At 41.0% G+C, this 23,927-nt stretch overlaps 1 protein-coding gene across 1 annotated transcript; it reads left to right on the top strand.

The window, feature by feature from the left end:
* The first annotated feature begins 1,547 nt into the window (after positions 1–1,547).
* Positions 1,548–23,221, top strand: CASP7 (caspase 7). Its single transcript, XM_079977063.1, has 6 exons — positions 1,548–1,654; positions 16,329–16,474; positions 17,202–17,330; positions 18,115–18,290; positions 19,017–19,155; positions 21,045–23,221. The coding sequence occupies exons 1-6, from the start codon at positions 1,572–1,574 to the stop codon at positions 21,266–21,268; spliced, it is 897 nt and encodes a 298-aa protein (XP_079833189.1). The 5' UTR covers positions 1,548–1,571; the 3' UTR covers positions 21,269–23,221.
* The last annotated feature ends 706 nt before the right edge of the window (positions 23,222–23,927 follow it).

Raw genomic sequence — 23,927 nt, 5'->3', positions numbered from 1 at the left:
TCCTCACCAAGCGCGCCCAGGCAAGTTTCCCCCGGGGTGGGCTGGAGGGGACGCTCGGCCTCCCTCGCTTGCCTGCCTCTTTACGCGCAGCTGCGCCCTTTCCGACGCTTCCCGCTTCGCTTTGGCCCTGCCTGCCCCGTCGAGCCTCCAATTCCTGGCGTCTTGCGCCGGGCTCCGTCCCGTTTCCTTTTCCTTTGAAGTTCTGCGCCTCGCCCATTTCAACCCTTTGCAGCATTTATTGATAACCTATTGCGCCCGCCCACTTAGTTTCCAATATCTGTTCCCCCCCCACACACTTCCTGTACTCGCGACTGTCTCTCTTGTTTTCTGGAGGTGAAAGCAGCACCCCTAAATCCTAATTTCTGCCTGTAAACACAACCACAACAGCCCTGACCTGGTGGATTTCTGCTTGCTGAGGAAGCTGCCAATTGCTACCGAGGCCTGTTGACCTGTCACTGTATTTCTAGGCTGGGGGGAGCTGACCTGATGGAAGGGAGCCTAGGAAGCTGTTGTCAATTGAGTCAGTATTGCCAGCGCTGACTCTCCAGGATTTCAGACGGGTTTCTCCCAGTCCTACCTAGAGATGCTGGGAGTTGAATTTGGGACTTTCTGCCTGTGAAGCAGGTGCTCTGCCACAGAGCCTTAAAAGATCTTAAAAGGCTGTCAGTGTCTGAGGATTAGCTATAGTGCCACCAAACTCTCCTTTCTACCCTTTTCAATTCTAATTATTTTTGCAGCTCCTTCGGTATCCTGTATGCAAGGTCACACACTTTAATTCTACTGCTGTACTCATATCACTCGTCACTTTCGTAAATTTAAAATTAAAGAACGTTAAGCAGATTCGTGGGTGATCCTGACCTATGTTGTTTCCTCAGGATTGCATAATGCAGACTTGTTACCGCAAGATTGCATGATGCATATTATTTTCACTATTCTGTGAAATGTAGCCAGATACTGGGGTTTCTCCCTGCCCAGTTTGCATCCTACAATTTGCCTAGTATAGATAATGACCACCTTATGGAGCCTAGTGAGTGATTCCATTTTGTTCAGAGGGACCTACAATATAAAATTTATGTACAGTCTACCCTCTCATCAGGAATAAAGAAGTTGCCTTTCTTTATTCCTGAAAGGAGTTATATTACATCAGAAATGAGTTTCAGATGTAACTCAGGGGCCCCAAAGCAAGTGTGAATAGGAGTGCAGCCTTAAAGGTTCTGAGCACAGTCTATCTCTCTTGTACACAAATCTGTGTACATGTGGGATTTCCTTGCCAACGGCACACCTCTATGTGTAGATGAGTATACAAGGAAGGGAGGTGGTAGGTACTCAAGATGTCTATGGATATTTAGTTTTGAAAAGCATCTCTCGTAATTTGAACATCAAAAGCTAAAACTAAAATTCTAAAAAAAATCCTGAATTTTGAAAGAATTTTTTAATTGGATCTGAGAACACAGTTTTTCTGTAATTCTGAAATGGGCAAAAAAAAATGCATTTTTAAAAGTTAAAAGTATTTTAATAGCATTCTTGTCATTTGTTTCTTTAAATAGTCGACAGATCCTTTGCCAACCAAGATGCAGGGCGATGATGAAAGAGACCATGGTGATGTTCCAGATGCAAAGCCAGATAGAAGACAGCGATCTTCACTCTTTTCAAAGTAAGGCACATGTTTGTTAGCTTGTCCAAAAGAAATTTATCTTGACTTTATTCTGGATCCACTGATAGAATTCTAATGGGAAAATATCACTGGTTGTGCAACAAGTTTCTGCCCGTGCAGCTGTTGTGTTTGGTTCCTCTGCTGTGCAACCTTCAAACTCAGCTGTCCAATAGCACAAAAGGAAGAGAGCATTGCATACAGATCTATAAAGGCACTAAATACTAGAAATGAACATTACACCTGTTCCACATTGGGGGCGGGATCTTAAAATTTAAACTTTTCCTTTTAAATTGAATTCTGAATATTAAATTCCAAGAATAGCTGTTAATTATATTTTATGTTTATAACCATTGTCAGTCCCAAGTGGATGTTTACTTCAGTTAAATTATTCACAGTATTCATTCATGAGTTAATATAAGCTTGTTTGTTAAGGGTGGAGAAACAACACAAGAAGATTGGGTGCGGCACTCTACCTGACTTCCACTGGTCATGTTTGCTAAGATTTGGCCAACTGGACATGATTGGCTTCTATTTTTAAAAGAGCAAAAATTGGGAACCTGTAGTGCAGCCTATTTTAATTGCATGTGTGTATGTTTAATTTCTGTTATCAAGTGGCAGCAGGTTTGTGTATTTTGTGTGTGTCTGCCTTTAGGGATTCTCAAAATCATGGTAAAACATTTTTTTATCTATAAGAGGTTAAATTAAATTCTAGCATGTGGATTACTCAGCTCTAGTGGATAGAAAAGTATAATGATTGTTAACAATGAATAACGTTTTAGGTTTCAAAAGAAGGTGAACCTAGTACAGTAGTGTGTTCTTTCTCATTCACTTTCTATTGACTTCTGATCATGCTGCATCTGTAAGAGGCAGGTGAGTAAGTACCTGTTTAAAACCTGGTTAGAGAGCTAGAGAGACAGATTATGATGCATTTCCCTGGCTCTGGCCTCTCCCATGTGGGAATATCTCAAGAAAGAAACCAGTGAAATAAAGTTGACTGCCACACATTTGTATCCAGTCCAAAGTGTGAGTCTGGGCCTTGCCTTAAATACTTAATACGCCAGTGCCTTCCAAACTTCTCCCTACCCCTCATGGACCGCTTGTACATTGCTCAGAGTCTTAGGAGACCACTTGTTTTTCTGCCTATTATAGTAATTGTAATGCACTAGTCTGTTGTTGTTGTTGTTTAGTCGTGTCCAACTCTTCGTGACCCCATGGACCAGAGCACGCCAGGCACTCCGGTCTTCCACTGCCTCCCGCAGTTTGGTCAGGCTCATGTTTGTAGCTTCGAGAACACTGTCCAACCATCTCATCCTCTGTCGTCCTCTTCTCCTTGTGCCCTCCATCTTTCCCAACATCAGGGTCTTTTCCAGGGTGTCTTCTCTTCTCATGAGGTGGCCAAAGTAATGGAGCCTCAACTTCACAATCTGTCCTTCCAGTGAGCACTCAGGGCTGTTTTCCTTAAGAATGGATACGTTTGATCTTCTTGAGTCCATGGGACTCTCAAGAGTCTCCTCCAGCACCATAATTCAAAAGCATCAATTCTTCAGCGATCAGCCTTCTTGATGGTCCAGCTCTCACTTCCATACATCACTACTGGGAAAACCATGGCTTTAACTATATGGACCTTTGTTGGCAAGGTGATGTCTCTGCTTTTTAAGATGCTGTCTAGGTTTGCCATCGCCTTTCTCCCAAGGAACATGTGTCTTTTAATTTCGTGACTGCTGTCACCATCTGCAGTGATCATGGAGCCCAAGAAAGTAAAATCTCTCACTGCCTCCATTTCTTCCCCTTCTATTTGCCAGGAGGTGATGGGACCAGTGGCCATGATCTACGTTTTTTTGATGTTGAGCTTCAGACCATATTTTGCGCTCTCCTCTTTCACCCTCATTAAAAGGTTATTTAATTCCTCCTCACTTTCTGCCATCAAGGTTGTGTCATCTGCATATCTGAAGTTGTTGATATTTCTTCCGGCGATCTTAATTCCGGCTTGGGATTCATCCAGTCCAGCCTTTCGCATGATGAATTCTGCATATAAGTTAAATAAGCAGGGAAACAATATACAGCCTTGTCGTACTCCTTTCCCAATTTTGAACCAATCAGTTGTTCCATATCCAGTTCTAACTGTAGCTTCTTGTCCCACATAGAGATTTCTCAGGAGACAGATGAGGTGATCAGGCACTCCCATTTCTTTAAGAACTTGCCAAAGTTTGCTGTGGTCGACACAGTCAAAGGCTTTTGCATTGTCAATGAAGCAGAAGTAGATGTCTTTCTGGAACTCTCTAGCTTTCTCCATAATCCAGCGCATGTTTGCAATTTGGTCTCTGGTTCCTCTGCCTCTTCTAAATCCAGCTTGCACTTCTGGGAGTTCTCGGTCCACATACTGCTTAAGCCTGCCTTGTAGAATTTTAAGCATAACCTTGCTAGCGTGTGAAATGAGTGCAATTGTGCAGTAGTTGGAGCATTCTTTGGCACTGCCCTTCTTTGGAATTGGGATGTAGACTGATCTTCTCCAATCCTCTGGCCACTGCTGAGTTTTCCAAATTTGCTGGCATATTGAGTGTAGCACCTTGACAGCATCATCATTTAAAATTTTAAATAGTTCAGCTGGAATATCATCACTTCCACTGGCCTTGTTATTTGCAGTGCTTTCTAAGGCCCATTTGACTTCACTCTCCAGGATGTCTGGCTCAAGGTCAGCAACCACAGTACCTGGGGTGTACGAGACATCCATTTCTTTCTGGTATAATTCCTCTGTGTATTCTTGCCACCTCTTCTTGATGTCTTCTGCTTCTGTTAGGTCCTTTCCACTTTTGTCTTTTATTATGGTAATCTTTGTACAAAATGTTCCTTTCAAATCTCCAATTTTCTTGAACAGATCTCTGGTTTTTCCCATTCTATTGTTTTCCTCTATTTCTTTGCATTGCTCGTTTAAGAAGGCCTTCTTGTCTCTCCTTGCTATTTTTTGGAAATCTGCATTCAATTTCCTGTATCTTTTACTATCTCCACTAGGCACTAGTCTAGATACTGTTTATGTTCAATTGTATTTTCGTTTCTGCCTTTATTTCTTACAGATTGTATTTTATTGTGGTACAATTTGAATTCCATTAAATTCAAATTGTAATTAAATGAAAAACGATACGAGAAATAAAAGAAGCAATAAATATACAATTAAAATCTTATGAATACTTAATGCGGTGGATGTGCTGTCTCTGGTCTTCGAGTACAAAACCACAGACAGCACTGCAGACACTTGAGCAAAGCTCCCAGATCACAATTTTTGGGAATCCTCATCGTAGTTTGCTCCCCCTTCTCTCTCTCTCTCTCTCTCTCTCTCTCTCTCTCTCTCACACACACACACACACACACACACTTTTATTTGGACACCAGAGCTCACATTTCTTTTTATAGTGCAGGAGTGGGGAGTGTGTGGCCCTACAGTTCAAATCTGGACCAGGCTAGGCCTGATGGGTGGTTGTATCCAACATCTAGAGGGTACTGGGCTCTCTGTCTTTGGTTTGGTTTTAAGGCAAAATTGTTGTATTTTGAGAGAAGTCGTCTACTGATTGGATTGGATTTTTAAACAAACCTGTATATCTTTTTCCCACTAGATGGCAGATGAATATAACTTATTGCTTGTTAGATGTCATAAGATCTTTGAGATCTGTTTTTACTTGTCGCAGCTTAAAAGTTAATGCTTATTGTATTACATTACTGTAAATGTCACTGAAAGTACAATGAGAAAACAGAAGGTGAGGAAGATTTGGCAGCAGGGGGGAATCTTTTGACATTAATTTCCTTCTGTTGGATTCCATTATCTTTCTTTCATTTAGATTAAATCAGACTACTGGTTCTGCTACATAGTTCTGTGGGCCAATCAACATAGAGCTCTCAGCATAATTCAATGAGGGTTGATAAAATGTGCAGTGAGGCACATTTAGCATGTCAGAAGCAGTCCACTTCTAGAGCATTTGTTACCTGATGGTGTGTATGGGGCCAAATTATTGGTACACAGTGAAACCATTCTGCAACCACATTGCCACAAGATTAATTGCAGCGGGAGTGAGGCAACTCATATTTCATCACAAGGATAGGTGAATCTACAAGTATACACACTCCAAATAAGAAATTGTCTTTTAGATTACATCCAGTATTGCGATTTGTGTTGGTGATTCGTTGACATTCCAAGAACAACCTTTCTAAGCACATTTCAACTAACTTAAAGGCATCAAGACTTTGACTTTAATGTTAGTTGGATCCACAGCATGTACACCCAATTACGGATCTTACATATGCACTTTTTTTCTACCATGCCTACACCATGCACATGGCATGTACACACACCTGTGTGACAAGTTGTCTTTTCCACTGTTTTTCATCTGGGGCAAGGAGTAAAAAAGAGTCAGAATTCTTACAAACTCGGTATGTAAGTGTGCCTGCACGTTTATTTTATTGTTTGCATTTATATCCCACCTTTCCTTTAAGGAGATCACATGGCTCTCCCCTTCCCCATTTTTATCCTCACAACAACCCTGTGAGGTAGGTTAGACAGAACTAATTACTGGCCCAATTCATCTAGTGAGTTGCATGGCTGAGAAGATTTGAAACTTGGTCTCCTAGTTAAGAATTCACCTCTACACCACCTTGTTTGCTACCCAGGTGAGGAACAACCACCTTTTGAATGAACCACAGAACCCAGGAAACTGTTTCCAAGTCCAGCATCCAGATTTAAGGACCCAGCTTTATTATAGCTTTGCAATAGGACAGAGCTCACTCAACTCATTGTGCCAGTTGAGAAGGTCTGCCCCAAGGCACTTCAGAACCAAAGCTCAAACACAGCAAATGAAGTCATAAAACATATTCACATACATCAGGAAAGGTTACAGGTCATGAGAAGTAAAGCACGCATGGCTCCGTACAGGCATCTTCAGCCCCACATCACCTTGGAGTGGCCCCGATGTTCCCAGGCCATTTGACCATTTTAGGCCTCGGATGTCCAGCGTTACCCTGGCAACCTAGTCTTCAATGAGGGAAGAGCATCATAAAATCCTCTTCCTGAGTCTCAGATAGCTTCAAGGATAGTCTATTTACACTCTGGTGCTAAAACATCCCACCATTTGTACAACTTGCACACAGAAAGCAAGCCTAATACATTCTAAAAGGTTAAATGAAACATTATTAAAATAATAAAAATAAAATATACACCTGGGGTCACTAATTCATACATCACAGGTCATAATCCGACACTTAACCATTTTACCACACTGGTTCTCACTAACTGGGCAAATGAGCATGCAAATAACATCCATGTTGAACTTTATGAAATGCTTCTGATGTGGGTGCGCATGGCATGCACAAGAATCCTAGTTTGGTGAGTGCCTGAATGCATTTCTTTTAAGCAATTTAGATACAACACATTAATATTCGGCATATTTCTGAACTTGCCATATTCTGATCCACACTAATAGTTTGGGGGTTGCTCTTGAATTGTTACCCAAAACTGTCATCATCCAAGTTCTACTTTTTCGGGTCATTTCTCTTTTCGAAAGCTTGATCCGCTGCGTGACTTCAGTATTTTGCTGAAGAAAAGGAGCCTGGAAGACCTTGTTCCAGAGGCCTTGCATTCTTCTTTAATGGTGCTTGCACATAGCTTAATAACTACTTACGTTGACAACTTCTGAGATGTAACGGAAAGGGGAGGGTTTCGTGCCAGCCTATTTCTGTTACCTGTCTTGTCTTCTACCACCCCCTCTCTTGGTTGTTAATTTCCACCAACTTTTGATGGCTGACAGGTTCCTGTCATCTCTTAGAGAAGCAAAACATGCATAGCAAAACTTATTGGGGGAGAATTAATTAAGTTTGCACTCATTTGTCCTCTCCTGATCTAGGCATGTTCTGCACTGTGTGCTGCTGTGTCCTTTAAAATCTGACTTCTGTGAAATTAACCTTCATTGCCAAAGAGAAGAACATTGCTTTGTTGCACAGGGGAACAACTCGCAGCCTGTATGTAGCCAGGTACAGGTTACTGATCCCCTTGTCGCTGAATTCATGCTGTATTCCCTGCAATCTATCAAGGACGTGGGGAGGTACACTGTGAGATTACTGTACCTCCTCAATGCCCAGCTGAACTATGCTAAGAAACTCAGACTATCACTTAGGCACCATAAGCTTTTAGGAATCGCTAATGTAAACATTTGACTGGTAACAAACAAAAACAATAATTTCATGCACACATAGATGGTTTAATTAGCCAAAGGCCTGTCAGAAGGGGGATGTTTTTGCCTGGTGACTAAATATATTGTTACACCAGCCCAATCTCCAAGCAGTATGAGATCCCAGGGGCCCAGGTGCTTAACCAGGGTTCATGCCTCCTATCGGAAATAAAGAACAGTGGAGACTGTGGTAACTTTATGGTATATGGTTTATTTACACATATCTACAACCTGAGCCTACGATGGAGAGGTTCCCAGCATTACACTCCAAGAGGGTCTCTCACTCCTCCCACAGGATCCAAAACAGAAATCAACCATGTTCTCTTTCTCCTTTTACGGTCTGTCCCAGTTTTTTTCGCTAGTGTATCACTGCCAACTGCAATCCTAAAAAAACTAACACTGACTTATTTGTCTTACTTACTAAAACCAGGGCCCAGGGTGGGGCTTAACCTGTTAGGCCAGGCATGGCCAAACTTGGCCCTCCAGCAGTTTTGGGACTACAATTCCCATCATCCCTGACCACTGGTCCTGTTAGCTAGGGATGGTGGGAGTTGTAGTCCCAAAACAGCTGGAGGGCCAAGTTTGACCATGCCTGCGTTAGGCTGTCTGGCACTGAATCTCCCAGTGGCCCATCTGACTCAGCCATCATCACATGACTACCTCATGAGGAAACTGTCCTGTGTTATTTCCAGCCTTTGCCAGATCCAACAACTGAGGGGTTGGATTAAATTCTAACTCTCTATTGAATTCAGAACAATGTGTAAGGAGGCTGGTGGCCCATTCTTGTGTTGCTGCCCTCCAGACATGCAAAGAAGAGCCTCAGACTGCAGGGTCTGGGTTTGCTTTCGAATGTTTGTTCAGATACGTGTAATTTCATTTCTTTTAGGAATTGGAATTTCATTTCTTTTAGGGAAATGGAAATAGGGCGGTTGGCATCAGATTGATGTTGGATAATTATATCATAGAGTTTGACAGTTTGTTCTCAAAGGGTAGAGAAAGTAAAGTGCAAACCTATTTAATCTGTCCAGTTGAACCGTAAGCAACAAATTTATTTGTGAGGATGTCAGGGCTGCAATATCAGAAGGAAAACATTGTGCATATAACTCTTTTGGTCTAAATTAATTAGGCAGGATCCCAACATCAGTCATGTAGAATTTCATATACTAGTAAATATAGGGTATTAAATAGACTGAAATGCTTGTTTTTCTACAAAGAAGTTTAAGAATTTTCAGGAACACTACAGTGTGAGGTTGTATATCAGAGTTAGGTGATGGTTTCAAAGGACAGCAACCTTATGCTTTCTGCACACAGAACCACATGTGTCTATCTCTTAAGCATTAAAAAAAAAATTCTGTGCATTATTATTACAGCAGAGCAGTGATAGAATCACAGTGGTGCAAGCACATGCATTCTGCCTGTCAGCAGGAGCGGAAGAGACCTGCATGACCTCGGCTTGCATGTTAGGCCATAGTTATGGAGGTTTCAATAGCCCTATAGAAAAGTCCAGCGTGACCCATTGCTGACACAGACAAATCTTTGGGTCTGTGAACACACCCGTAGGCTGCTTCAGTCACTAATGTAGTGTAAGCATGGTGGGATGCTGGCATTAATAGAGAACATTAAACCTATTCATCATCGCAAGGTGGACGTATTTTTCAGATGCAGAGTGGTGTACCACTTGATGAAGAGCCAAGGTACTGTACATTCTTTGTGTCACCCTTTCACTTTCTGTAGGAGGGGGAGAACAGACTTGAGATAATTTAGCATCCTGAACTCAGAAAATGAGCATTTTTATGTTCCTGGTTGGCAATCCACAGACTGGGTGCACATTTGTTTGGTGAATTAAAACAGGTCAGTAAGGCATTGAAATGGAGAAGTATTTGCTCCCTTGAAAGCAACAGTAGTCTATTGGTACCTTCTCACATTATGGGATGGTAGCCAGTGTGGCACAGCTCCTTCTTGTGCCCAGGTAACATGAGAAGCTCCATGCCAGGTGGGGGGAATCCACTCTGCAACTCCTCCCCACATCACTGTTGTCCCAACTTCCAGGACAAGTGAGGCCAAGTGCCATGTTACCCTTAGTGGCTGTGTGCAGAGATAGCATGATGGCATGAGACAAGCAAGAGACTAAAAAGCTGTGCCAGGTAATAGCAGTCTTCAGTTCTGACAACAAACACAAGAGGAGCTACATGAGTGGTATGAAATTTTAAGCTGAAGCAAATTTGGTTTGAGAAAAGAATGGTAACAGTAAAAGTATGAATGGGTGTGTTTGTGCGTGCAAAAGATGTTATATAAATTGCCAGTGATCAGAGGATGGCAGGAATACATTCAGCTGGAAGGTTGGGTTAGATCATCCCAATTATTATTGGTGATCTTAAATTAGGTACAGGGGTCGAAACGTTTGGTCCTGCCTCATTTACAAAGATAACCAAGCAGTGTGGTGAGGTGGTGCCAGATTCTGTTGTTTTCCCCTCACCCATACTAGCCAGAGGCTGTAACAAAGTTGTGACATTTGTAGAACAGAACTTCACTCCCTCTCCTTTTCCCCCTTTCTTGCTCCCTCATTTGCCAGATTTGTTAGATGAGGAGATCTGGCCTAAGGAGTTGGGGCAGCTTTTCAAAATTAGACACATTTCAGTTTGCGTGTTTAAACTCTACTCAAGGGACTTACTGGGTATCGCACCCAAGACTTGATTAATAGTATCTGGTACTGGAATAAAAGAATACAGAGCATGCATAGAATAAGATGGCCTATTTTGTCTAAAGGGACCATGATGCTGTTATCTAAACTTGATTATTTGCAAAAGAAAGAGCATTTTGAGGTATAATTAACTTTTACGTAGTCAGTGGTCCCAGTGAATTCACTTTCCATGGCCCTCTGTCTCAGACCTACATGGGGGTTGTAGCTAATGTGTATAAATAACTTGGCATCTGCATGTCTCCTCTCCACAGGCATTTGAGAATTACAATGTTATGCTTATTGTTTTATTGTACTTTACCTGAAATTGTCAGTGCAATCTTATATATGCTTACTCAGAACAAGGCCTCACTCGAGTTTACTGGGGCTTATTCCCAGGAAAGTTTTTCTTTCTACAGCAACTGAATCTGCATCTCCCCCTCTCCCCCTCGCCATGCAACAACTTCATTCCAGTCTTTTTCAGAGTTCTCACACTGAAAACTATGTAGCAGTCATTAAGGTCTTTTATAGCTCAATATTTTTTCTACGTCATCTTTTTTTCATCAATGGTATTTCTTTAACAACTATTAATCTGCTTGCATTTCAGTTTTGTTTTGTTTTGTTTACATACAGAAAAATGTACAGCGTATTAGGTCACTTGTTAGATGCAGCCAGGAAATAAATATTATGTAAAGATTGAAACACAAAAACATGAATGAGGGAACAGCAGTTAAAAATGCACCATTTTTCATAGCACAATGACCTACCACAATTGATTAATGAAAATGGCAGTTCTGGAACATTTACCAAGTTGTTCGCCACTTCATAATCAGTCAGTATTGTTCAGCTGCTGGTGTAAGCTGAAGGCTGGGGGGTTTTTTTGGGTTCACATCAAAGGAGCCTATTTAAACATCTCACTGCTTGCCAACCATTTCTTGCTCTATAGAAAGCTAAATCGCTTCAGCAGTAAGATACTGGAATGTATGTGTGCTAGACTTTTGGTGTGTGGTTTTTGGAGGGGGTGTGTGTTTACTGTGCAGGAGAGCTTTGAAAAGCACAGGAGGTCTCCCATAAGGTCTAACATGGTAGGACGATCTCCAGCTCATACCCTGTGGGTGGGTCCTAAAAACTATTGGTTGTTACCATCGCTCATAAGACAGACCACTTCATGGGAATGGTTAGATGCCCCTCCTAACTAGTCAAATTCTCTGGGTAATCCTATGCATATTTATTTGGAAGCAGGCTCCACTGTTGCAATGTGACTCAAAAATAAGTGTACATAGGATTGCAGCCTGAGTTGCTTGCTGGTGGGTGCAGGTGTGGCCGTAGGTATACTATTTCAGTCTTTGTGTTTACACTTCCGTCTTAACAAAAATCTGACTATCTGCATCAGAGCTTCCAGTAATTGAGCAGTCTGACATAGGAATTTGAAGGCCTCAAATTTCACATAAATGTAAATTCATACTGTTACAGTTATGCACAACGTCCTATCCAGACAACCCAAAACTATATCTAGAAAATGATTAACAGAAAAGGCTTTTTTTCAATCTCTTGATTAAAAATGTTAACTTTGATTAACTGTAACTCATGTACAGATGTATTTTATTTAAACATAGCACTGGGGGGAAATAAAAAGGTAAACTTATCTTCCCTTGAAACAAAATAAGAAGTTTACAGTCCTGCACGTAACCAATTGCGCATTGTGTCAAAGAAAATGTCATGTGAAAACATTAAAGTGTGATTAGTTTATGGGAATGTGTTGTTACAAGATGTTGCTTTGGTCAAGTTTAAGAAGCAAATTGTTCATAGTAATCAATGATACAAGTTGTGTTTTGTTGTAAATTTTTACATTTCTGTAAGCAGAAACTTAAGTTTGAGACTAGATTGATTTTTCACTAAAAATGTATTGCATTGCTGTCTCTGCCTGAAGAACTTGTGCTGGGCACAAATCAAAGAGTAATATAAACCAGTGACCTGCTTTTATTATTCTCGAACAAACTAATTTATCATGATTTGCTGTGGCATGCAAATAAGGGAAATTCCAAAACCTGGTTTGTTCCCAACTACAAATTTGCTTCCTTCTTGTTCTGCCACTCCTTGGACAAGTACCAACTGTTTCTCACAGTTGTCCATCTAGATTACAGTGTTGTGGGTCTAAACCTGAATCACATAGGGGCTCTCCAGCATTATCATAATAGCTTCCCCAGATCAAGAATACAAATATGAGGAAGATTGGCCAAATAACAACTGCAGCCCTAGAGTTCATTATGATAGTATAAAGGCAGAGTGGGAAACAAAATAAGTATACTTTAGGCCTATACATCTTACTTGCATGCAACAAGTTTAATGTGTTGAGGAGCTGGCCACACAGTTTCCCTGGACTTACACTTTCCTTTGAATGGACATCTGAAAAGAAACCTCTTTTCAGCTGTCTATGCAGAGGGATTCCATGTGATCCGCACATGTGTAAAATCAGGTTGCCCTGGTCACATGGCACCCTGAGTTGTGAACAGTTGCTCACATGCAGATAACTCCATTTCAAACACCCACACTCAACATGCAGGTGCCAGAGGCAAGGCTGGTGTGGGGGCACAGGGTCAGGGATGAGGCCAACAGGGCAGACCCTCCCTGCTTCACCACATGAGTGAATGCGTGAATAGGCAGAATGGTAGATTACCAATTGTTTTCCTGAGACCTCAGGTTCCTCGGCCAGCTTAATCAGGGGCTCCCCTTTGAGATCAGCCATAGCCTACAAGCATGGAAAAAACAGCTTTCCTATCCCTAACAATCTTCCCTTAGTGTACAGGGCTGAGGATTAAACCTGTTCTAAAGCAGACTCTGTTTTCCTGGGTTAATGACAAGGCTCTACTGGCTGCGCTTGGTGCCCCATGTGAAATCTCAAGCCCAGGCCACAGATGTGAAGGACAAGGAGAGAAGAGACCTCAAAGGTGCACTGAAATTATCTAGCAAAGGCAGAGGCCTGTTTTCTTGTATTTATTCCTGGTCTTAAAAATCCAGAGGCTTACTTTCACCTGTAATCTACAGGAGCCCAATATCTCACACCATTATTCTTTGCAGCACACTTACTCTTCATAAGTACACATAGTTTCTTAACTTGCTGGTCTAGGATAGCAGACCCGGTTCTTCATAGTTCAGGCTCAGCCCTAGAGCTCTGCCCTACAACCTTTTGCAACATAAATAGGCATGCTAGGGAGACAAATTTGATAGGGAATGCTTTTCTTAAACATAGAAAGTTGGAAAGAACTATCCTAGAGAAAGAAGCTTTCTGTACACAAACCCAAAGCATGGTAGTTGTGGCAGAATCCTTTTCACAAGAGGTTAGCGTCTACAGCCCGTTGTGCTGCTTCAACAGGGACAACCCTACAATTGGGCAAAGTGTCTCAGATGCTGGAAATCAGCAGTCCCCAGGCCCTCAGCCATTCCCCTTTGTTGTCATCCTCCCCCAATTGGCCTGCTTTCTCAGGTGTGGTAGAGGACACTATGCTGTTAACCATGTTGCCTCAGTCAGCAAAATGCCTTGGTCTGGCCTTATGCTTCAGAAGGCTCTGCGCTTCCAACTCGCCAAAGAATGATTGGTTCAACAAATAGGATCAACTGATCACCTCATCAGGTTCAAAGCTGTTTTCCACCTGACGATTTGAGCTCTGAGTGCCCAGAGGAATGAAGGACTTTGAGAAGGACTTTAGAAATGCTTCCATTTTTTTTTCCTTGTCATCCAAATCTGAGAAATGGTGGTTATGCTTAACTGTGGTTTGTTGAAACAAGCGAACTGCTTACCATAGTTCAGTAACCTGACTTGTTTCAGCAAGCCCTAGTTAAGATGCGCTGTAGTTCAGGGCTTGGATAATGCTAAACCATGGTCAGTCTGAAATAGGCGTAGAAGCTTTTCATCTCTTCCACCCAGCCACTCCAAAGGAGAAGTGGCAGATGCAAGCCAAAGGCTTGCTATGGCTCATACTTGTAATTTTAAAACATAATTTGGTGTGTGAATCAGGCCACTGTTTCTTGATGTGTTTATGTAACTCAGCTTTTAAAAAATAAAGGCAAGTACTTCCTTTTCTTAGAGTTCTTTATGACAGGAAGGATATAACACCACAGTTTCATTACAGTCATTTTTTCCTCCACACATGAATTTGGTGTGTAGGTTATTTGTGGGTTTTATCATCTAACCCTCCCTCCTCCGAAAAGTTAATAGATTTCAAGCAGCAGCAGCAACAACAATAACAACAACAAAATAATCATAGTTCAGGTTCTGTAGAAGGCTTTGTGCTTTATTGGCACAAATAGCCAATTGCGTGAGGCAATGAGATGTAAAAGAGAGGCTTGCACTTGGTAGCACAAAAAAAAATATGGGAACTGTCTTAAGGATTGGGGGGGTATTTTTTATAAAATATCAGCTGAGGCTAGCAATGAGTAGGAATTCTATACACGCAAGAGGGAAAGACATTATCCCATTCTATTTGCTACCTAGGCCACAGTATTGGTAAGGAAATGTTGCTGTGGCTTTACTCTTGTACCAATGTTCGTTGGGACTAGATTAATAGAAGCACTTTTTCTGTCTTAAAACTAATCATACTTTTTCTTGTGTGGTATTAGTAGGTCCACAGCAGGGTGGTTAACTTGTGCACACACACAGACCCAAAAAACTAGCCATTAAAAATATATATTATTGCTCACTCCTGTGGGTTTGCTTCTATGATGCCAAAATGTTTTAGGTGTCTCCCCAAAGACTTTCCCTACACTTGTACAACAACAACAGATTTAAAATAGTGTAGACCAGCTGTTGGAAAAAGCTTTTGAAGGGCAGGCTTGAAAACTGCAGTTTTCACCACACCCCCACTTTCATACTTTGGCCGCTTTGACATTTGGCCTCCAAAGGGTTGACCATGTGTCATTCCTATTCTTGGCCGAAGAAAGGTTAGCTACCCCTGCTGTACAGGTAGTCTTTGGTTGGTAATAGCATGCTGTGACCAAGAACTTGCAACCACTTAAAAGTTGGAATGTGTGTCTTAAATGCACAGCCTGGGAGCAGTTTACTTGTGCCCATTTAACTGCTTTGATCTGCAGAACTAGCCCTGTTACAAGTGCCACATTATACACGTTCCGCAGTTGTATTTTTTAGTGTGTTTGAAACTCCCTGTCGATTGACATCAGGAAAGATACTGTCATTTACTTGGTCATTTAAGAATGTAAAATCAAGGCCCACCTCTCAATAAATTTGTTTTCTTGATTCCAAACAATGCTTATTATTTCTTGATTCCAAACAATGCTTATCCAAAAGAGAACTATTTTAAAGCAATATTCCAGTGGTATTTAACTCCACACAGAATTAGACAAATATTTGGCCAAAACATGCACGACTGGAGATGCAATAGAATTAAAGCGAATTTAAGATACATCTTTTGGAGCTGTAAAAACAAACGTTTCTGGACAGAAGTGTTGAATAATATATTACTAAGTACAGACTATGATCTCCCAAGGAAACCTAAAATAACTCTTCTTTTGAGTTATTCTTCATCCTGCAGTCATTAATACTGATTTACAACTGATTACTGCTTCTAACAACAACAAAACAGTGTATTGCACAAAAATGGAAAAACAAACATCCCCCTACCATAACTGTTTGGTGAAGGAAAATTTGGCAAAATATCTTAATGATAAAGCTTACATACAAGAGAAACACAATACTTAATAATCAGTTAAGCATCAATGAAAATTTGAAATGCTTTTGTGTTCTGTCTATGAACATTTAGTTACATTTCCACAGAAAAAAGAATGGACAGGAAATTCAGCCAGAGACATCTTTCCCTAGCCGAAACCGAATTGTTCCTCCAGAATTCCTGTATCGTATGGACTACAAGAAAATTGGAAAATGCGTTATTATAAACAACAAGAACTTCAAAGAAAGTACAAGTATGTTTTTCACATCATCTTAATATAATTCTGGGTGGTACTTCTGTTAGAGAGCAAGAGAGCTATACGCGAGAGCAGTGCTTTTCAAGACAATATGCTAATATCTAGGGATACCCTTCCCCCATATCAATCAGCCACATTTGATGGGAACAAGGGAGAGTGACTTTTCTATTTCTAGTTTCAAATTTTGAGACCCTGCTTTGCATGTTCCTTTTTGGCCTTCAGCCATAAAGTTAAAAGCTTTCTGTTAGAAAGGCTTTTGTGCTTTAAATTTCTGACATAACCACCTTGCCTATAGTGTTCTCTTATGAGGGGCTTTTTGCGGTTTTAAAGGGATATGCTGTTGATAATGTATTTTTTATTACTATTTCTTAGCATGCTGCTTTAGTGTTTACTTTGCCCGGGGAGGGGGGTTGTATTTTGCTCTGATCAGCCTTGAACTCTTGTAAAGGAAGAGTGGCCATACCCAGAAAATGACTGAGCCCACAAAATGTGCACCGTAAAATATTGTTAGTCTTTATGGTGCCACAAAACATTGCTGCAGCAGTCTCGACAGGGCCCCCTCTCTGGCCATTGCTTGGGTCTTTGTGAATATAACAAGCTGTTTCTGAATACTGCTCAAAGGTTTTAAGTTTTAAAATCATTTTCTCTGCCATTGGGCATTCACACAACCTATAATAATAAGCCTCTGCACAGTCAGCATCAATCTTCTTGTGTTTCTTATCAGACATGGGTATACGAAATGGCACTGATAAAGATGCTGGTGACCTGCTAAAATGTTTTCGAAGCATTGGATTTGATGTTTCCATCCATAATGATCTCACCTGTGAAGCTATGGAGAATAAACTCAAGGAAGGTAACAATGACCACCCTGTTTAGATAGTTTGCTGGTTAACTTAAGAAGACCAGTTGTGTTCTTCCTTTGGTCATTTAAGAAGCTGACCTCTTAATACATAATTTGGGTAGTACTAAATCAACTGGGTTGTTGTCGGTGTAGCACTAAGGAGATTTGTTTCTGTTTCCTCAATGGAACCATCTCCCCGCATTCACTGTTCTGGGGGTTCTAACCATCTGGAGAAGAGTTGGAGGGTGGAGTTCCATTGCACTAGCAGGCATCATTCAATTGGCTTCCTCTAGCACAACAATTTTGTTGAATACAGTGGTACCTTGGTTGTCGAACTTAATCTGTCCGACTCCCGAAACAGTTTGAAAACCAAGGCACGGCTTCCAATTGGCTGCAGGAGCTTCCGGCACTCAATCAGAAGCCACGGAAGCTGTGTCGGATGTTCGGCTTCCAAAGAACTTTCGCAAACCAGAACACTCATCTCCAGGAGCCGATTTGTTCAGGAGCCAAGCCGTTCAACAACTAAGGTACCACTGTACAAGCGGTTCCTAATGATCAGTTCAGGCTTAGTCATGCTTAGAAATGAGCCATTGGAAACAGTGGGACTAATTTAAGTTCCATTGATTTCAAAGGGTCTCTTTTAAGGATGACAAACCCAGTGGGAGTTATTTCTGAGTAAACACAAATAGGATTGATGTTAGCCCTTCTTTTAATTGTGCAGAAAAAAGACTTGCCACGTATAGTTTTTGTTAAGTGGCATTTCCATTATGTAAGAGGAAATACGTTTGATTTGCAGTTGCCCTTGAGAGCCACAGTGATGTTGCTTGTTTTGCCTGCATATTGTTAAGCCACGGAGATGAGGGGTTTATCTATGGCACAGATGGAGCTATGGCAATAAAGGAGTTGACAAGTCTTTTCAGAGGAGACAAGTGCCCAAGCCTCATTGGAAAACCTAAATTGTTTTTCATTCAGGTAAGGAGGTATTTGATGCAAGCAAGCATGTGCTGGGTAGAAGCTGTTTTCCAAAGTTTAGCAGCAGGAAGCTAGAATCGGAAACAGTGGTCTAAAATGGTTGCAGGCAATGCCAAAGGTGAGGTAGATACGAGAGATACTTGGTCAGCTTTTCTTGAGAATGATTCTCAATAGTTGTCTTTTTTCCTGTTTTCTGAATTTGTGTCTCAAACACTACAACCCACTTTCATTTCCTTTTATTGTCCTCTCCCTTCTTTTGTAGAAGATGTTACATTATTTGCCCTAGAGTAATTTATTTGTTGTTAAATTAATTATTAATTAAAAACTGATTTAAAAAAATTCTCATGTATTGAGTATTTTGGATAACTGCACAAACACAAAATGTCAGTTTAAGGCCAATATTAGGCACTTAATAAATAATGAATAGCATGCTCACCAGTAATGGCATGGCATGGCCTATCTGTGTATTCATACAAAGGAACTGCAGCTAATATATTTAAGCTGTAGCCCTAGGACGAATATGTTTTCCATAGGGTTGGTGCTGCTGATCCTAGTATAGGTCATTAACGTACCATATTTCATTTGCAAGGTTCAAGTATATGTTCAGTTATAATGTGAATCTGTTTCAGTTACAAAATTATCATAAAATTCCATAACTCCTTTAAATTGTATGTGATTTATGTGTACACTGAATTATTTTGCTCACTGTTTATATCACGGTTTCAGGCCTGTCGAGGTTCTGAATTTGATGAAGGGATTCAGACAGATGCAGGTTCACCAAATAGCGATCTGGAAATGGATGCCAATCCAGGATGCAAGATTCCTGTAGAAGCAGATTTTTTGTATGCTTATTCCACCGTGCCAGGTATAAACGGGAAAAGTGACAAACTTGACATACAAATGAGTGAGAGTAAAACAAAGTGTCACATATTGGGGGAAATTTAAGCATTTGAACTTAAATAAGAATGGAATGCTATTTTATGGGGAAATGTATTTTCTTTACATTGAATAATGAACCAGTCTTGAAAGTTTGGAGCACAGCACTTTATATTTTCACATATCAAGTTTGTTTCCTTCTGAAATGTATATAGGCTTTTCAGTGTTCTAGTTTGTGTGTATAATCAGGGGCAAACGAAGGCTAACCGACACCCAGGGCGGGGCAAACTACCGGCTGCGCACGCGTTGTGCCGCTACATATGACGCATGCATGGCATTGTTACGCAGGGCACATATGCAGCATCGCTACATACAGCACATGCGTGCAACACTGTGCATGCGTTGTACATAGCGGTTTGCCGCGGGTGCCGCTTGAATGCCGTATGGATGGTGGCGGGATTCTCTGTTCATGGCTGCAGCCGGGAACAGAGGATCCTCCACATGTGGCGACAACGGAGGGATCCCACCACCGTCCATACGGCGCTCAAGCGATGCTGGCAGCAAACTGCTATGTACAGCGCATGTGTGGCATCACTACGTACAGCGCATGTGTGCAACACCGCACATGCGTTGTACATAGCAGTTGGCCGCTAGCGCCACTTGAACGCCGTACAGACGGTGGCGGCATCCTCTGCTCGCAGCTGCAGCCGCGAACGGAGGATCTTCCACATGTAGCTACAGTGGCGCGATGGCTGCTCACGCTGCTGCACCTGGGCTCACACCCCTCCCCCCGACTTGGCACCCAGGGCACACACACCCCCGCCCCCCTTGTGATGCCACTGTATATAATTAGTGCAAACGATCAAATGTGAGCAACAAGAACAGCTCCTCTTGACATTCTGCTGCTAAGCCATGGATTGACTCAGCATGGCTTGCAAAACCAGGCTCATGGTTTAGCTCTCTCTCTCAATATAAACCATGTGCTGTAAGCAAGGTTTATCCTATGGTTTATAGCTCATGGTTTGTCTGGGAGCTCCTGCCAACCTAGCAGTTTGAAAGCACGTCAAAGTCCAAGTAGTCCAAGTAGATAAATAGGTACCGCTCTGGCGGGAAGGTAAACGGCGTTTCCATGCGCTGCTCTGGTTCGCCAGAAGCGGCTTAGTCATGCTGGCCACATGACCCGGAAGCTGTACGCCGGCTCCCTCGGCCAGTAAAGTGAGATGAGCGCCACAGCCCCAGAGTTGTCCACGACTGGACCTAATGGTCAGGGGTACCTTTACCTTTACCTTGTCTGGAAGAGCTAAAGCGCAGTCCCTAAGCCAAACCATAACTTAGGGCAGCACAGCAGCAGAATGAGCAGAGGAGGACGAAAGCAGCCGCAGTCTCCTCTGTGGGATCCCACACATTTGTTGTACATGCTAAACTGTGGTGCCAACGATACCAATGTCCTCTTTTATTTTTAGTTATCTTTCTCTATCTCAGCTAGCTGAAAAAGTCTTAACAATTCCATATTTTTAATAATTTGCTATTAAAATGGAAACTGATTTTTTTAAAAAAAAAAATAGCTCTATTTAATGTGTATCATGATGATCCAGGGTCATTTTAGTTGACACAGTCCAGCCCTATGCACTTTTGGAGAGTGTTGCATATGCATGGGTTTCCACAGCAAGCACTCACACTCCTGAAAAAGCAAAATGCTTTGCTTGCCTCTTCAGCAATGCAAATGATTGTGACAAAAACCTATAGACCCCAGTTGGTTCCCTCCTGCACTTGTACGTATATGGCTTGGATTATGACCCTATTTGTAATGTGCAGTAAATATCTCTTTCGCCCTTCATTATGGTAAGGAAGCTTTTTCCCCTTTGCTCTTACTTACAGGTTATTATTCTTGGCGGAATCCAGGGAACGGCTCCTGGTTTGTGCAATCTCTTTGTGAAGTTCTGACTAAGTATGCCAAAGAGCTGGAGATCCTGCAGATGCTCACCATGGTTAACTACAAAGTAGCAAGAAACTATGAATCGCAGTGTGATGACCCACGCTTCAATGGGAAGAAACAGATTCCTTGTGTGGTCTCCATGCTAACCAAAGAAGTTTACTTCTGAAATCTCATTTGTTTGGGCATATATCATCTACTCATCATCCAAAGAAAGATTGAAATATACAATGGAGATCTTCTAATCAAAGCATTTCAAATCAAACCACACTGGATCCAGAGCTTCATCAAGATAATCTTTGAAATATGCAATATGACGATTACCTCAGTTGATAGTTAAAATCCTTTTCAACATGCCACCTTGACTGTTTATGTGTATTTTGGTAGATAATTCTGGTCTCTTGTTGTTTCTGGCCACACTGAAAAAAAATATCTAATACCTCTCTTGTTTGACCACATCTGGAGTCGTGTGTGGGTTTTTTCTCATGGAAATTCCTCATAATTCCCCAGTATTAACTACTTAAAATGTGATGGCACTGTGCTATTGCACTGAAACATTTTTCTTAATTTCTCAAATATAAAAGGGAGGAATCACACAGGAATATGACCAAGGTGTACTGGAGTTTTCTGTGATTAAATGGTGGACTTGATATCATTGGTATTTTACATATCAGAGGACATATCCATTCATAGGTCTTGCTTGGTCTCAGTGTAGGTTTGAAATTATAAGCCATTTACTTTTCAAAATCACTCTGTTTAAGGCTGTTTCTATTTTCCTTACTTCTCCCTACATTGGAAAACTATCCTTATAAAACTTAGGAAATACTTGAAACGCTTCTGTTTATTCAATATGGAAATACCACTCCAGTTTTATCATGAGAACACTGAACAGTTAAGTGCAGCTTACGACATTTTCAGCGCAATAACAATTTGATAGCAAATATGTGCTGTGTAGTATATAGCTTTCAAACAGAAATAACAGTAATGCCTATACGTTGTCAGTTAGATCAAAGCACAATTATTCCACAAAGCAATAAGTAGAACTATAGCAAACTAAGTAAATTAAGAGTTTCTACTTCCTTGTAATGACTGACTGCTGCTCAGAAGCCACACAGTTCTTTACTTTAAATGCCTTAAGCTTGATTGTGTTGCCCTTTCTGCATGATTAGACATTGCAGATTCGGTGCCTACATATTCACTTGAAGGCAAACCACCACCACCACCCCCCATCATTCTTGATCGTACACCATAAATTCACATTTTTCTGTATGTCACTTTATAGTGCCAATTTGTTGTTTCTAGATTTGTTTCCTTGTTTCTAGATTTACAAACAGTGTTGTACAATTGTTGAATTTCTTGTTATTATAACAAGTCCACAGTATACCCAATGCTATGGATGTACTGGCCAACTTTCATTTCTTTACCATAAAGGCTCTCTTTCTTGGCGTGTGCGGTGCTGTGGCTATTTGAAGTAAGTTTGAGTTATGAATCCTAGCTACTCATGGAAACTTGATTTTGTGTCAGTCAAGTCACCAGTATAAAGGCAATGTTTATGTAGTTTTCAAGTTTTAAAGCAAGATAGGAAAAGAGTCTGCTGAATTTTAACTGGGGATAGACCACATCTTACACAACATCAGGTAGGAAATATTTCCATCACTGCAAGAGAAGATCTCCACAGAATGCCAGTGACTTAAGAAATCCAGTGCACTATGGATTCTACAGTGAGACAAAATGCTTTTCTGGCATGATGCAAAAATATAGCAGTAGGATCTCAGTTAGTGACAGCTGCAGGAGTAGGCCTCACCATGAAGTGGGAAATATGCGATCCTATGAATTTATCCTGGCAAAGACCTGTATGTTTCTTGAGCAAGAGAGTAAACTAAATTTCAACAATGGAGCATCAATGGGAGTTTTGCCTTGCAAATGGTTGTGAAATAATCTCAGTTAATCATAACATTTTTTGCACTTAAAGAATTAATAAATTCTTTTGACATAACATGTCTGTCCAGGTATATTCAGACAGTGAAATAATAGTAAAAACTATAAACTAGTAGTTCAAGACATCGAAGCTAATCAGCTGTTTACATGTTGAAGTTAATAAAATGTTTACATATGATGGAAATGCATAACTCCTTTGTTCTTCAGGGAATCGTCATGGAAAATCTCAATTAAGAGATCAATATATATTCGATGCAAATATAGCCAATCTAAAAATATTTTAAAGGTTATTTTAAAGCAGCATGGGATCATCTTTTTTCATTTCAGAAACATTAGCTAATTCTACAAAGAAATAAAAACAAATAAAGATAATTTTCTAACCTGCTTGTTTCATTTTTCTCTGTGGGAGGAATGAATGTACCTTCTGAGCTCTCATCCACAGAAATTATGGGTGGTTTTCTGTAATCAGCCAAGGTATCTCTTGCAAAGCTGAATTCATCTGTTAGAAAATCTGGTTCTGTGTGTTTTCTTTTAAACGGGTTTGCTTCCAGGTTTGTTAGTTGTTCTTAACAGTGCTTGTAAGAAATATTGTGAACTCGGATCCCTGCCTAGTTCAGCATCCTGTGCCTCACTAGTCAAATGGTTTTCATACATCCACAAGGAAAATATTAAGGCAACAGCCTTAATATTCATTGCCTATTGAACCTGTTTTGCTAATAGCCACCACCTTAAATGTAGTTGACATTATTTATTTCTCAGCCACCCTTCACCATCTGATCCTAGGGCTGCTTACAACAATATAAAAACAAAAACAGTTGCAATTATAAAAATATCCATTCCAAACAGCAATATCGATTGCTCAAAAAGGGGGGGGGTCCTGCAAAACAAAA

The sequence above is a fragment of the Podarcis cretensis genome, assembly GCF_951804945.1.
Source record: "Podarcis cretensis genome assembly, chromosome: 5".
Taxonomy (NCBI): domain Eukaryota; kingdom Metazoa; phylum Chordata; class Lepidosauria; order Squamata; family Lacertidae; genus Podarcis; species Podarcis cretensis.
This window is presented reverse-complemented; position numbering and strand designations above follow the sequence as displayed.

Coding starts and splice junctions, on each gene's coding strand:
- CASP7 (XM_079977063.1), top strand. CDS start 1,572: ATGCAGGGCGATGATGAAAGAGACCATGGTGATGTTCCAGATGCAAAG. Junction 18,291..19,016: donor CTAAATTGTTTTTCATTCAG/GTAAGGAGGTAT, acceptor TCACGGTTTCAG/GCCTGTCGAGGTTCTGAATT. Junction 19,156..21,044: donor TGCTTATTCCACCGTGCCAG/GTATAAACGGGA, acceptor TCTTACTTACAG/GTTATTATTCTTGGCGGAAT.